This window comes from Lissotriton helveticus, chromosome 5_1, assembly GCF_964261635.1.
Source record: "Lissotriton helveticus chromosome 5_1, aLisHel1.1, whole genome shotgun sequence".
Classification (NCBI taxonomy): Eukaryota; Metazoa; Chordata; class Amphibia; order Caudata; family Salamandridae; genus Lissotriton; species Lissotriton helveticus.
The window spans coordinates 848,024,396-848,039,613 of record NC_136065.1 but is presented as its reverse complement, the minus strand read 5'-3'; the positions used below and the strand labels follow the sequence as shown (position 1 = coordinate 848,039,613).

Genomic DNA, 15,218 nt, shown 5'->3' with positions numbered 1-15,218 from the left:
AAAGGGCTTTTAATGCCAGTTGAGAATTACTATTATTTGTTTTAGTAACATATCCATCTCACTTAAAAACTGAAGTCCAGCCAATATGGAGAATGTACTGAGCACTTGACTCCTCTTAGAGGCCAAAACAGCTCAGATTTCAAAATACATGAGAGAAAGGGAGCAATAAAGTTAAGGCCTTGATTATAGAAGAAGAAGGTTCACATGGGAACCTATAAAAGATACCAACACTAGAGAACTAAAGTTACAGGTAACTCATTTGTTCTCCAGTATTGGATCTTTCAAAGATCTTTTCATAGGTTAGTCCTTTCACCTTTGAGCTACATCGATGGGCCTATGTCAGACTGCCACATACCTGTCTCCAATAACTGTAGACAACACAAAACTCTGCTGAGTACCTGTTGTTAGAGATCCATTTGCATTCTTCTCCATTTATCGGTTATTCGTGTGGATGGAACCTTATGCACGGCTCACAAGGCATTCCCTGGCAGATGCTTACTTTTCAATAACCTTCATACTGTCCAAGTAGAAAACTGAATCACTTTTCCAATAAGCAGCAGATCCTTCTTTTTTCTAGCACCCATCCAACCAATACAAGTTCTTTCTTTACTCTCAAGAGCCATTACACTGGTCCCATCTTAGGCTCTTCAAGGAGCAAATGCAAGCATATTTGCTTCCAAATTTGACAGTTTGTTGGCAATGCTGATTTCACAACTACAAATAAGCAATAACCAATAGAACACTGGATAACACTACTCCTAGCACCAAAACCTCTTTCAACTGAAACAGGAATGCTGCAAGGACTCCGGGATAGGCTGCACTAAAGGTTCTTAGCAACATGTTTTGAAACCAAACATGGCTGCTGTCTTTCTAAAATGTGCCAACTATGGGTATTTCCTTTTTTAATTTTAGAACTCTGGGTTTATGCGCAAAATTGTAACATATGTACACTATCAGGAGAAGGACTGAAAAGGAAACAGCCTGAAGATTTCTTGATAATCTCCTCCATTCTCAATATCTTTAAGGACTCAGACTTGTTATTAACAAATGATAAAGATGAATTTCTGCTTAAAGGTGCAACATTTGAAAGGAATTTTCTGCACTGAGATTGACAGTTTGCCAGTAGTGGATTTTGTGCAGTTCTTATGATAAAGAAGATCAGCTGGCAGGACCTCTGCTGGTGCTGTAAATTGCGAAGGACAGTTTGTGAATAATATAAGACTTCAGACACTGCTCATTATAGCTGGGTCTGGTGGCGCAGTGGGCTAATGCATCCACTGTAGGGGCCTGTGTTCGACCTCATGGTCACAGGTTCTAATCCCGGAGGGTCCACTCAGCCTTTCATCCATCGGAGGTCGATAAAATGAGTACCATTGAGTTGGGTAACATTATACATCTGTTATTCAGCGCCTTGAGGCCCTTGGGTGATACGTGCACTTTACAATACACATGTTATGTTATGTTTTATGTTATTTCAGGCTATAGACATGTTACTTCCAACTGCTGAGTACTCTTTAGAACAGCCCTGGATTGTGTACCTCACGCTCATGTTACTACTCATCAGAGGTTGTGGGTTCACCTTGGAAGTTAGTTTTTTCTTTGCTGTTTCTTCCAACCGCTCTGTCTGGGTTGGTGGACCCATCATTGTCCCGTGCTCCAAGGTCAGGCGTCCCAGTTCATCTTCCACCTTCATACTCTGAGTGAATCTCTGAGAACCAGAAAATAAAGGACATGATTAAGAATTAGAATTTTCACCCACCCGAAGAAGGAAAAGAACTTTGCTATAATCACATCTTGCCACAGTTGAACAAGCACCCGTTTCTCACTATAGCATTTATGGTAAATTTAATCTATCAGCACCTGCAGCCACGAGTGTTGACTTCCATTGAAATTAAAAATTACAGGAGCAGATGAAAATCAATTTAACAAAATAAGGCAGTCTGAGCCTGGGAAAGTTACAAAGCGATTGCCCAGCTTTCCCAGTGAACATCATTTGGTTGAGTCCCTTTAATATGCTTGAATAGAGATAATTTATGGACAGAATAGAGGAGAGAGGTTTGAGGGTAGGGTAGAAGGGCTAATTGGCTAAGAGTAGTATAGATACTACAGCAAGTAAATTAACACCATTGCAAGTGGCAGGGTGCCATGTTTCCAGAGCTTCATTTAGATTTTAAAATATAATGCGTCTGGGTTGTTTGTAGTTCTTCACCAATTTTATTAACACACCAGATAATAAGGAGTTTAATAGAAAAGTGTCACCCAACACCGTGGCAGCAACTCAAATTTCAGCATTTGATACTCTAAGACTGTAAAAGTACACTTACATCAATTACAGAAGAGAGGAGGCAGCAAGATGTACAAAGTACTTCCACTCGATAAAACCTTATCGGGTAGAGACATTATCTAACCGCAGATTCCTTACCTAAGAACTTCCAGGTGGCAGGCGAGATCCAGAAGATTGTTGATAGCAGTACCACTGCGCCCCGATAGGTGGCATCGGTTGGCTCTGCGAGACATTGTAGGCACTGGGTTGGTCATCGTCGTGATGCCTGCTTCGTCTATATAGGCGCCAGCTTGGCGCGCTGATGTCAGTACTTTTCACGACTTTCCACTCCAGAAGCACGGAGCCATGAAGTGACTGACAAAGGTGTGTAAAAAACAACTAGGGCCCTGAAAGGGAAAGCCCTGACATGAAGAACTGATCAACAGTGCAAGGAGGATGGGTGGGGCATTAACAAATCCGCGGCTAGATCATGTCTCTACCAGATAGTGCGTTAGCGAAGGTAAATAACTTGTCCCTCTGATAGAGACATCTAGCCACAGATTCCTTACCTTAGAATAGATACCAAAGTAATACCATCTGCAGAGGAGGCACTGCAGTAAAGTTTTACAGCAGAAAGACCAGTAGGGCAGGAACGGCTGAAGAGGCCTTCCCTAAGGACCAGATTATCAAGGCAATATTATTTGGCAAACGTGTGCAGGGATGCTCACGTGGCCGCCTGGCAGATGTCAAGGACCGGAACACCACGCTGTAGAACTGTAGTGGCTGCCCTAGCTATGGTTGAATGAGCTGTAAGGCCTTCAGGAGGCTGTTTCTTTGCCAGGGCGTAACAGATTTTTATGCAGAGGATAACAACGAGAGATGGTCTTCTTCTGCACCGCACATCCCTTCTTTGCTCCAATGTACCCTATAAAGAGTTTGACATCCACCTGGAACTCTTTAGTGCGATAAAGGTAGAACAATCACGCCCGTTTGGGGTCCGGATGGTGGAGACACTCTTCTTCCTTAGAAGGAAACAGAGGAGCATAGAAGGTGGGCAAGGTGACAGATTGTCCTAGATGTAAAGGGGTCACCACCTTGGGCAAAAATGGAGCCCTACTGAGGAGCACCACTCTGTCCAGAAAGGCGGTCAGGTAAGGAGGCTGAGAGGATAGAGCCTGCAATTTGCTTACCCTACTGGCAGAAGTGATTGCCACTTAGAAGGCTGTTTTGATAGAAAGCAGGTACGATGGAGCAATTGTGCAGTAGCTCAAAAGGTGCAAACATCAAATAGGTGAGAACCATGTTAAGGTCCCACTGGGGCATAATAAATGATGAGGGGGATTCAAATGTGTGAACCCCTTCAAGAATCTAAGTATAATAGGGCATTTAAAAAGTGACGGCTGATCTGGCAACCATAGAAAAGCAAAAATGGCCATAAGGTAAACCTTCAAAGTGCCCAGCGCAGAGCCCTGCTGGGCCAAAGAAAGAATGAAAAAAAGAATGTCAGAGAGGGAGTCAGACAGTGGGTCAAGAGACCGCAGGTAGTGTTGATGGGCAGGCAGGAAGGGGATAGGGAAATAGGAGTTCTGCAAGTCCAGCAGCACCATCCAGTCTCCCGGGTCCAAGGCAGACAGAACCTTAGCAAGAGTGAGCATCTTGAACTTTTCTTTTGTGAGCAAGTAGTTGAGGACTCTGAGTTACGCTCATGTGAGTTGTCGCCATTTTTTATATTCTGGCTTATGCATGTTTCCTCACAAAGGTTGTTTTATCCAACAGAGCGACTGATCATCATTTTTTGCTCCTGGGTCGATACTTGAACTCTTGTGGAGTACGTTTGTTAAGGGTTCACTTCGGACGTTTGAAACTGGTGTTGGTTTCTACATTCTTCATTCTGCTTACTATCACTGAAACTCTGATAACTCCTTGTACAGACTTACTTTATGGCTCATAATGATGTTTATCTCAAAAATATGCACATTATATATCCAACTTCACGCCAGTTCTATGGGTTGTGGTGCTGATAGATAAGCTACGGTGTACACAACTGAAAGATATCCATTTGTTTTATTGTTTTACAGTGTTGTCCCTGAAGAAGGGACAATAAAAAAATCCCAAAATGCATTGGGCTTCAGACATCTACATTATATAGTGTATAAAACACGAAGGTGAAATAATTGTTTTTGTTTATTGAAATGTCATTATTTTGATTCCATTTGAATATTCAACAGAATGTTGATGTTATATGAACGTTAAAGAAACTTTTGAACAATACAAGTCTCAGAAAAAAAGATTAAAACTCCGAGAATGACATTTTGATTGTGTTAAAGTTGATTTTTGCAAACATACAGTAGTGTGTGCCTGAGTCCAGCAGGCAGGTTAGCAGGCTGGCCACACCCTTGAGTCTATCAGATGCCCAGCATTCAATCCATCAAATATGGTGACTAGGGTGGACTAAACAAACAGGCATAAGACCTAAAGCATAATGTTGGCAGGAGTATGGCGCACTGTGGCTATAAACCTCAAAATGTGACACAGCATGTCTGCTGTAGATGTACACTATGATTGAGACTAGTATGAAAACACAGGAGTACCTGGCACTGTTTTTTTGCAATACTATCTTCAGCTGCCTTCACCTTCAATGGTTCAAAGGTCACATCCCGGTAAAAGCGTATTTCTATAGCAATGGTCTGGCTCTTATGCTACGGGTGGTACTCCTTATTTTACTTTGAAGTAAAGGGATCTTTGCAGAATTGGTCTTAGCTAATGTCTTCATATAGATGTAGTCTCATTGTGCAGTGTGTTGTATTACTTTTGGTTGCATCTGTCATCTTGGACGTTGATGGGATTTATTAAGGAGTTTCGGGATGAAAGATACTCCCAATAAATCCCAGTTTTAAAGCACTGACTTTCTCTCTTCAAAAACGGTAGCATACCGTTCTTCTCTCTTTGATAGGCTAGGGTAGTTTACAAAGCTTTTAAAGTGGCAGGGGCAGTGTTTCATTCTGTATTGTCTAGGCATGTCAGTATCATTCTCTGATTTTTCTTTCAATAACACTTTACAATTATGATTTTTTTTATTCAAATAGCGTTTTTATGTCTAATTTAAGTAATTGCATTATAACACAAAATGTTAGCTCTGAGCACCATGTTTTCTTTTTTAAATTGTTTTCAATTTGAAAACGTACATTTAAACCATGTGTACTTGGATCCCGCAGAGTCATACTATTCTGTTAAGGAATGCTGGGAGAAAGTAGATTATTATTTGGGTTGGATGGGTGTACACAACAATTAATACTAGCACTATCTTGTTAGGTCCAGTAAAGGTTTCGGTAATCTAAACCTCAGTCGAACCCCTGGTAGCTGTGGCACAGAGCAAACTGGTTTAACTTAAACTGTGTAGAGCATTTAGAAGTATCAAAAGAGTTGAAAAGTCAAAAATATAATACAAACATTTCACTCCAATTTATCAAAATAGAGAATAATCTATGACAATAATTTAATAAGGGGAACCAGAGATATTAATTTTTAAAGTTTTAAATAAAAATAGCGTCTAAAAGCATTGAGAGATATAACGGCAGTCATCTGGTTGCACTTGACCGGTACCTAAGTACAATTTATGGCTGACCACGATCGAGCACAGGTCAAATACAGAAACCAGGTTCATTCTTGAAGGTTTTACCACCTGACTTAGTCTCTGAAATGAAAGTAAAACATTCTCAGCTGAACAAGGCAGCAGGCTGTTACCTAGAGGGTCTCAACGAGGCGAACTAGTCATTAGTCAAAGTTTCTTTGCACCTGTTGACTTTGGGCACAAAACTCTGAGGAGAAATAAAACAGTTGCACCCAAGGGAGTTCTCTTGCTAGCCATATTCTTGTGGCGTGTTCGCCCAATGAATATTTCCTACATTCAGACTTAGTCAGTTGTTTTCGATGACGTCCCTCTGAAACCGATGTGCTGGTGCGGAAAAGCTATGAGCGGGAGCACCCTGAATCCTTGGCCTATCGGCAAAGCACTATCGTCGGATTGACTTGGCGGGTATGGACTGGTCCTTCTAAGGTTTTTTGAGGCAAAACGTTTTTAAGTCCCAGGTTCTCAGAATGTTATGAGGAGTACACTTTGACTCAGTCAAGGGTGCCAGAATCTCAAGAACTTCACTCAGGTTGGGGGGTCAAGCCTCCCTCCAGCAGAAGTCATAAGTAGGGTCCAGTTGAACTGTTCAGCTGGGCCGTTCAGGAAAAGGGCTTCTGGCAGCTTTTTGTTTCCCTGTAGCTTAACAGGAGGTCAGCCAACTGATCATTAGAATCCATGTCTCTACCCGGGGTACAGGTGGGAGTAGGTCCAGCCTTACAAGTCTCCTCCCAGCACTAGCCTGCGGGTGTGGGTGACTCCCGACTCCTCCTAACCCATAGGGAAAAATTACCTGGGAAAACCATACCCACTTTTGCAGCAATTCTTGTATGGCATATTTCAACCAATCCCACAGTGTCCCATCTCTACCTAAAACTAAGACAACAGGAGCTTCATTCCCCTGTGCAACGCTCCTGTGCTCACCACAGAGGTGTGCCAGGAAAATGAGTAACCAGTTTTCTGTGGTCACTTCAATCCAGTTCCTGGGCAGTTCCTATCCCACTGGGATTGCTACCTGCCTCGCTAGGTTGACAAAAAAGGGCCCTGCCCAGGTGTCAGCTAACATTTGCCTGGACAGGGTAGGCCTCTTTGAAGTCAAATTAGTTTCTGGTCACAACCCAAATGGTCATTCTGCCAAGGAATAGAACACCCCCCACAATACCAAGGTCTTTATCTCTGCTCTGTGAGCAGTAACACCTCATCAGTCGCCTATTCAGCTTCCGAGTGATAGGTGAAAGCTAGTGCAAATGGGCTTATAGAGCTTTAGGCAGGGAAAAATATTATTAAAATCAGACTTTACCAGTGAATTGGGCTTGTAATGGATATTTTAAAAAGGTCAAATTTACCATTAAATCCCAATAGCTTCTTATGGAACAGCAAATGATGTTAGAGTGGAAATCGCTTTTGGGGCTGTGTCAGGGTAAGGGCATGCTGAACATTAAAAACTATTACATGTTCTACTTTTAAATAGAATGAGCCTGCCTTATGGGCATTTTGGGCTACTTAGGGTAACTTTAAATGGAGATCTTAGGCCTGTTATTTTGACAGGTCAAATTTGCAGTTTTTAACTTACCCAGACAGGTTACAGAGGTAAGCCTGCAGTCATGTCACTAACATTGTAGTGGGTGGTACAATAGGTGCTGCTGTTCACTAGTGAAATATAACTTACAGGTCCTGGGTACTATTTGCACCATAAACTACATATACTAGGGATTTATAGGTAAGTTAAATAATCCAAATAGGGTTAGAGCACATGAATGGAGCCTGCTAGCAGAATCCCAGTCCTCAGAGTAACAAAACGGCAGCATCATTCGGAGAAAAATGGGGGTGATCATCATTGTGAAAGGAGCACGATGGCCGGAAGGACATAGTTCTCTTCGGCTCCGTCGTCGCTGCGGCTGCCTCTGGGGCTAGCGGAAGCGTGGAGGCACCAAAGTGTACCCAAGCATGGGGAATGAGATGCGGCGCAGCAGGCAGCTGCTAATTTAGGAGCAGGTGGCCGTTTTCCATTTCCCGGAATAAAGAAAAGACCGGGGAAGGAGGAGCGTCCAGGACGTAAAATGGCAGCGGCCCGTGTGTACTAAGTGCGGGCACGGTACGCGCATTAACGAGGCCAAAGCAGGTGACAGAGGAGAGCAGCGTCATATCCTACCGGGACCTTGAGGCTGCGGCGGCAATATATGAAGAGCAGAGGCCGGACTGCAAGCTGCAGATTAGGCGAGGCGCCCTGCTCCAAGATCGGGAGCAACTCCGGTCATCCGCCAAGTGGGACACTTCGGGAGGAGACTGCTGAGGGTGGCGATAGGGGACTCCTGTTGATGCGGAGGCTCCCCCTTTGACTGTGTGTGCCCCTCGAGATACCCTGAATGTGGAAGAGACGAGTGCTGATTAGGATCCTAGCTGCCTGACCTTAAGATGGCGGCGGGTGGGTCAGGCAGTGCATGGAAAACAAGCACGAATGAAGGGAGCACAACGGGAGACATGAGACTCGGCGCCCTGCTAGCAGTGCACAGGAAGGAATGACGCAAGGGCCCTGGCATACAAAAAGACACCACCCAGAATAGTGGTTACACATAAGCCCTCACTGCGCCCGAGGAACTGCAGGATCCAGTGGGGAAGCTGGTTACCACTGCATTATGGAGACCTATCGTTGATTAGGCTACAAGGGGTACCCCGGGGAACCGTTTAACGCCTGGAAGTGCACCTATTGGAAGAGCTGTTCAGTCTGCGACCAGAAGGGGGCCACCCAAGGAGAGAAGTGACTGAGGGACTGAGCGGCGGCAAGGAGCTGTTGAAGCCGGGCACCTGACTTTAAAATGGCACTCGTGGAGACGCTTCATAAAAATGAAGGCAACAACACCCGGCCTGGCGCCCCCCTGAGCAGAGGTGACTGGGAAAGGCCTATGCAGCATGAACGTGGACTAACCGTTAATCTGCTAAGGCACAAGAGGAGAAAGTACAGGCACAAAAAAAAAAAAAGAAGAACAAAAAGGAGTGACCAGGCGCTGCGGAATGGCTACTCCCTATCTATCCCCCATCAGGTTACCTGATCTACAAACTTACATCTGACGTGGAGACCTAGCTTTTTGACCGATGCCTGGTGGAGCTACCGGATAGCTAAAGAAGAGATGGGCTGTGGACTTCCCGCCTCGGCCGTCATCTACCCAGCCGGACTTTGGGCAAACTTTCCTTCTTCTCTCCATCGCATTCTCCCTCCTACCCCCTTACCCTACCCCCCCCGCCCCCATGCTCCATTTATCTTGTCCACTATGCTCTCTAAATGTTTTGCCATTGAGACCTAGCCATTTGACCGATGACCGGTGGAGGTACCCGATAGCTACAGAGGAGATGGACTGTGGACTTCCCCCTTGGCCGTCACCTACCCAGCCGGACTCTGGGCAGACTCTCATTCGTCTCTCCATCCTATTTCCCACATACCCCTTTACCCTACACCCTTTCCTTTCTAAGCTCCACTTATCTATATCTTCTACGTTCGTCAAATGTTTTTCTAGTAACTGATGTAACTTATGTAATTTTGTAACTTTGTGGAACCTTATGTAAAGCGCTGATACCTCCGGGTCTAGCCAGCGCTATATAAAACTCAAATAAAAATAAACAAATAAATAAATAAATAAAAGATCATGCAAAAAGAGGCATTTTTCCACGAGTGAGAATCCCATAATAGTAATTTTGTGTTTCTTGACCCACAGGTGCGCTTAGATCTCTTAGATGTTCACTGTTTTTTGTTTCTCAGGTTATTGAGTCTTTTATGTAGTCTTGTATTCTCATATCACATCTTCCTGGATTTGTAGAATTCTGAATGACTAATGTTTCATGTACTACAGGCACAAAGAAAATTTCTACAAGCATTCCTTCTACCATCACCACTATTATGTTCCGTTTGAAGCTTCCATGGTTTCTCTGTTTTCATTCTTTTTCTAATTATTCACTTGGAATTTACTTCTCACATCTCTCACTTGTTGGTGCCAGTTGTAAGATTCAATACATCTTCCATCTATAGTTAAAATTTATTTTTCTGTTCCCATACTTACTTGCAACCTCATTTCAGTTATGGTTGTTTTACTGTTTTTCTGTTAAATTTCTTTTTTGGGGGCTTCCAGGACTTTTTCTGATACCCCACCAACCAAATTTGAAGCACCAACTCCCAAATTGGCTGTAATTTCCCCTCCCTAGTTGCGCTCCAGTAATTTGTTTTGGGTTCGTCCATTTGTTCCATTTTAATATTCAAGTTGCTCTCTGCTCTGAAAGATGGTATCACCCTTCCAGCTTCACCCTCCAAGGGTAACACGCTTGCTAGTCTATCCACCACGTCAGGGAACAACGCCGGTCCCAGACTATGCCATGCTTTATTTGTGCCCACCTGTTAGGCTCCTTGGCTGCCCATGTGTATTTCCACGCCCCATAAATGCTGCTTCTTCATTCGCCTGCAGGAGTAGTGATTATGCGCAGCCTAAATGTCTTTGGTTTTTAGCAGTGCTTGTTTATTGTAATTAGCAATGCTTGTTGTTTTCAGCATTGCTCTTTCCCTGTGGCAAGCCTCGTGTTCCAGCATGTGGAGGGGCGGGGTTTGCCTCGTGTTTGGAAACACCTGTCCCTCTGCCTATAAATAGACAAGCCTTGCGCATGCCGGTGCTTGGCTTACCTTCAGCATTGCAAGAGGTTCCTGTTCCACCAGCTGTCATTGGCCAGCACAGCTCTCTTTAGCTGCAGAGGGGCCTCAAGGGATGAGTCAGCTGCAGAGCTTTCGACAAGCTAAGTGCCCTGCATTTCTTCATGTCTTCATTTCATTGATCTTAAGCTTGAAATTTCCTTATGAGCTTGGATTTAAGTATTAATCTGTGACATTTAACAAGAGAGGAACAGTGCTCTGGCCTCTTCCCACTCCTAGTAGGAAGGTGAAGAACCTGGGAGTGTGGATTGATAACAATCTTAGCTTTAGGGACCAGGTGAACACAGTGGCGTAATCCACTTCCTAGATCTTGAGATCTTGTATGAAAATAATGGCATTGTTGCCCAAAGACACGCAAAAAACAGTCATCACAGCGTTAACAATGTCCAGATTGGATTACTGTAACAGCCTATATCTCAATATTCAGGAGGGACTGATGAACAAATTACAGATCCTGCAGAAAGAGGCAGCCAGACTCCTGACTAGCATACCAAAATACGCCTCAATCTCGGCTGAGATCAAAAAACTTCACTGGCTGCCGGTTAGGAAGCACACTCAGTTCAAGGCCTTTTGCTTGGTCTTCAAAGCCCTTCATGGAGTTGGACCAGACTACTTACAACAGCGATTACGCTGGTATGTACCGAAAAGATCTTTGAGGTCATCAAATGCAAAACTGGTGACGGTGGCCCTTTGTGAAAAAAGTTAATTGGGGGGGGGGGGCGCAGAAGCTTTGTAGCCAATGCAGCCAAAGCACGGAACGCCCTCCCATCACACATCAGATGCATGACCAATCTACTGGCCTTCAAGAAAGCATTAAAAATGGCTTTTTATTAACTAATCTCATCGATATCCCTTCCACTTTAGTCACCGGCAGGACCTCACATAGCACCAGGACACCTTCGGGTAGCAGTTAGCCCGCTACAAATGACTTTGCTCACAAGACTTTCAGGAACTGAAAACTAAGAAACTTGGATATTTCATTGAGCTTTTATTATTGACATATTTAACTGAACTCTTTAGTATTTATATATTGTATGATGGTACACAATTAGGATTTTAGCAAATATGATACAAAGTGTCATTGAGATTATTGTCTCTTGTTTTCTGAGTGCACAGTAAACGGTGCCATAGTGTTTTGAGTTCCTTTTTTATTTTGTTTAGCCTTAATTTACGTTTCGCTTCAAAACTGCATTGTTCCTGAACATTAGACAGTGGAAACAGAAAACAAGCATTATGTTTTACAAATGAATCAGTATAACTTGAGTTAGCACATACTGTTCTTTTGTAAGTGTGCAGAGTAAACTCCTCAACTCAAATCCTGTGGAGAAAGATATTGAGGGCTTGCAGTTTTCCCTGTAATAGGTGATTACGTTTTGTTTATCTTTATAATATTCTATGTCATTTTGTGCATGTGTTTGAGTGTGAAGAAGGGCATTAGTACTCATCCCCATTGTTTCTATGCCAAAGCATTGCACGATAAACACTGTAGATTCCTCAGAGAACCAAGACGTGGTACCCGGCTGGACCAAGTTGAGTGGAGAAGCAGTGTTTTTCTCTTCTCTTATTTTTCATCCACTCCCCCTTTCCTTTGGTAAGCCCTGCCAGTGGATTGTGTTTTATCACAGCACTGAGAAGTGTTCAAGAGGTATTGGGAGCATACATCGTTCATCACCCCTGCAGACATCCTGAGATTTCAGGTGAGTGGTCACGCCACACACTTACATGTCAGGACACAGCTTTTGAATTTCTCCTTGTGCACCAGGCATCCAAATGTTGGGGAAGGACAGAGGTCTTCTGCTTACTCACACCCCTCTCTAGTTAGGATCAGTGTATCAGAATCAATATGTCCAATCGAGGTCCACTGCTACTGACCAGCAGGGCAACAGCTATGTATGGTCCTTTCTTCAGGTCTGCCTCATATCTCTTGTAATGATTTCTAAATGTAATATAGGGTTCTAGCAGGAGGAAAAATATACATGGTAAAGGAGCAAGGGGACATGATTTGCTCTCATTTATTTATAGACTGCGAAGAAAATGAAGTAACAGTCACAGACAACTGCATTTAGCTGCACAAACTCCAATGCTTCATGCATTTTGACACCTTTTCCAGGACTCTCTAGGATGACAGGGAGGGTGAAGTGTGGATTAGGTGCTGTAACCCGTGATCCACCATTGGAACAAATAATCGCCCATGAGGGATGAAACTCCACTTGGTCACTTATGGAGAAACTCATTCTTGGTTGAGGCCTGGCAGATGGAATAAACCAGCTCTGACACTCAATGAGGGTCAGCTTGTTTCATTTAATGTAGAAGAGCACTTCAATAAGTAGGTAGTATGTGATGGCCAGAGATCAGTCCATGTCTCTTTGAGGAAAGTTGGTAATACAGTGAGGATCTCATGGTCTGCTTTTAAGGACACATACACTGTCACTATGTTACACAATATGAAAGAAAGACTTTGAAGTCACTGCCCTTTTTCTAAAAATAGAGGTCTATACACAGGTAAAATAGAAGACACCTAATGTAAGGCATGTACTTCCAAAACAAACGAGTTACTTACCTTCGGTAACAATGTATCTGGTAGAGACATAGTCTAGCCGCAGATTCCTTAACTTAGAATATCCCTAAGCCTCAGAATGGACCCGGAAAACTTTCTGCAGCAGCACCTCTGCGTGTCGGCGGGCGGCGCTGCATGACGTCGTCCACGGACATGATGTCAGCAGAGCCATATATGCCCCTACCAGCACGCTGATGTCAGTTTTCTTCGGAGAAACTTTTCCGCGCCACAACGAGGAGCCATCACCATAAACTGTGAGAATATGGGAACAGTGTGCAAAAGTGAGGAAAAAGGAATTGAAAGGTGAAAAAAACAGCACCATAAAGAACAGTGTCAGGCACTGGATGCTGTAAGTAGAAAAAAGGGAGAGCAGAGCACCGCTCTGAAAAACAATCCCACAAAGTGAAGACCAAATCACCTTTGGAGGGAGACGAGGACGTGAAAAAACAGCCTGGCAGACGACAGAAAGTCCACATTCATAATGTGTAACCGGGAAGGACAATAAGTCCTGAACACAGGCTTAAGGATAACTCACCAGAAGACGTCACCTTAGAGAGACGTAGTAACCCCAATAAGAGACCTATGGAATGTGGCAAAGCCAATATACTTGTATCAATGGGTCGCGGGCTGGTAAAAGACCCCAAGGCGATGGGGAAGTGGAGAGCGGGGTGGAGGGAAAAACATGAAAGATTTCACACCACACAACTCAGGCGGAGGGCTGGAAAAAACACATGACATTAGCATACCGCCCAATCCCGAGAATGGGTGGAGTAGCAATGAAAATAGAGGAAGTATTCTGTGTCGAAATAAAAAGAAAATGTCACCCTGTTGATTGGCAAGCCACCCAGGGGAGGAGAGTATAGAAAGCCCATCCTGAAAAGATCCTCAAGGAACGGGGAGGACGGGCGAGCGTTAAGGAATCTGCGGCTAAACTATGTCTTTACCAGATACATCGTTACCGAACGTAAGTAACTCGTTCATCTGATAGAGATGTCTAGCCGCAGATTCCTTAACTTAGAATAGATACCAAAGCCATACTCTTAGAGGAGGGGGGTCTGCGGCTGAACTCCACCAAGTTCCAGAGAGAACTTAGGCACTAAACATGTGACTAAAACAGTGCCGTCAAACATCTGAGGAAGCACAGTGGGGGCAGTAATATCAGTGCAGCTAACTCCTAGACCATGAAGCTCTGAAGAGAGCGGAAAAAAATTAAAGGCAAAGGTACCACCAGCCGACAAGAACAGCACAAAAAACCCCTTTTGTGTATATCAGGTTGTGAAAGGGAAAGTCCAGGGCCAGAGCAAGAGTCCACAACTTCGAAAAGGGAGATGAACCAAACCTAGGGCCCGAGGGATCAGCAGGATCCGAGGTGTTGACAGAAGCAAAAAGCGTTCACCAGTTGACTAGGCAAAACAGTGAAAAAAATACTGTTAAATCTGCACCAGAAAAGAGACATGGGCAACGAAGACAAGAGGCTGACTCCTGCCCAGCAAGTGCCGGTATGGAACAAGAAAACACATACTAGATATGCTGGAGTTAAAAGGAGCCAGATGACACTGCCAGAAGTGGAACTGGACCTGGGGTTTGAGAGATCCACCAGATGCAATGTGTCGCTTGTAAGCAAAACCCAGAGAGATGGCAACCGGAATGACAGAAGCTCATACCGGCCCAGTATGTAGAAGAATGGAAGAAGCACTGATCGAGCTGCATCAACTAGACATATGTGACAATATTGATGGGCGACCAATCCATGGGCATAAGGCCGGTAGCAAATACAAGACTCGCCAAGACATAGGCGGTCTGTTACAACTGGCGAAAGAGCCAATGGCACACAGCCTAGCGTCAAAGTAGGAGCGATCCTGGAAGATATCTAGGCATACCGGAAGGTAGGAAGAACATTGTGTGGACGGTTGAACCACACGAAGAACGAAAAACCTCCCGCAGGGCAGCGTGAGCAGCTCAGATGCGCAAGACATGAAGAGGGCAATGGCCCAAAAGGGGCACCAGGCAGCCGGGCACCACATAGAGGTGGTGACCCCATCAGACTGGGTTAGCGACCAGAAGAGAAGAACAAAACTAA

The 15,218-nt window shown here is 44.2% G+C and overlaps 1 protein-coding gene across 2 annotated transcripts in view; it reads right to left on the bottom strand.

The window, feature by feature from the left end:
- The window catches only part of TUBGCP2 (tubulin gamma complex component 2), a 376,270-nt gene that overhangs the window by 21,052 nt on the left and 340,000 nt on the right, over positions 1–15,218 (bottom strand). For both annotated transcript variants that reach the window (XM_078643325.1, XM_078643326.1), the window contains exon 16: positions 1,580–1,708. In XM_078643325.1, coding sequence (XP_078499451.1) covers positions 1,580–1,708 — 129 coding nt within the window. The remainder of the gene's footprint in view (positions 1–1,579; positions 1,709–15,218) is intronic.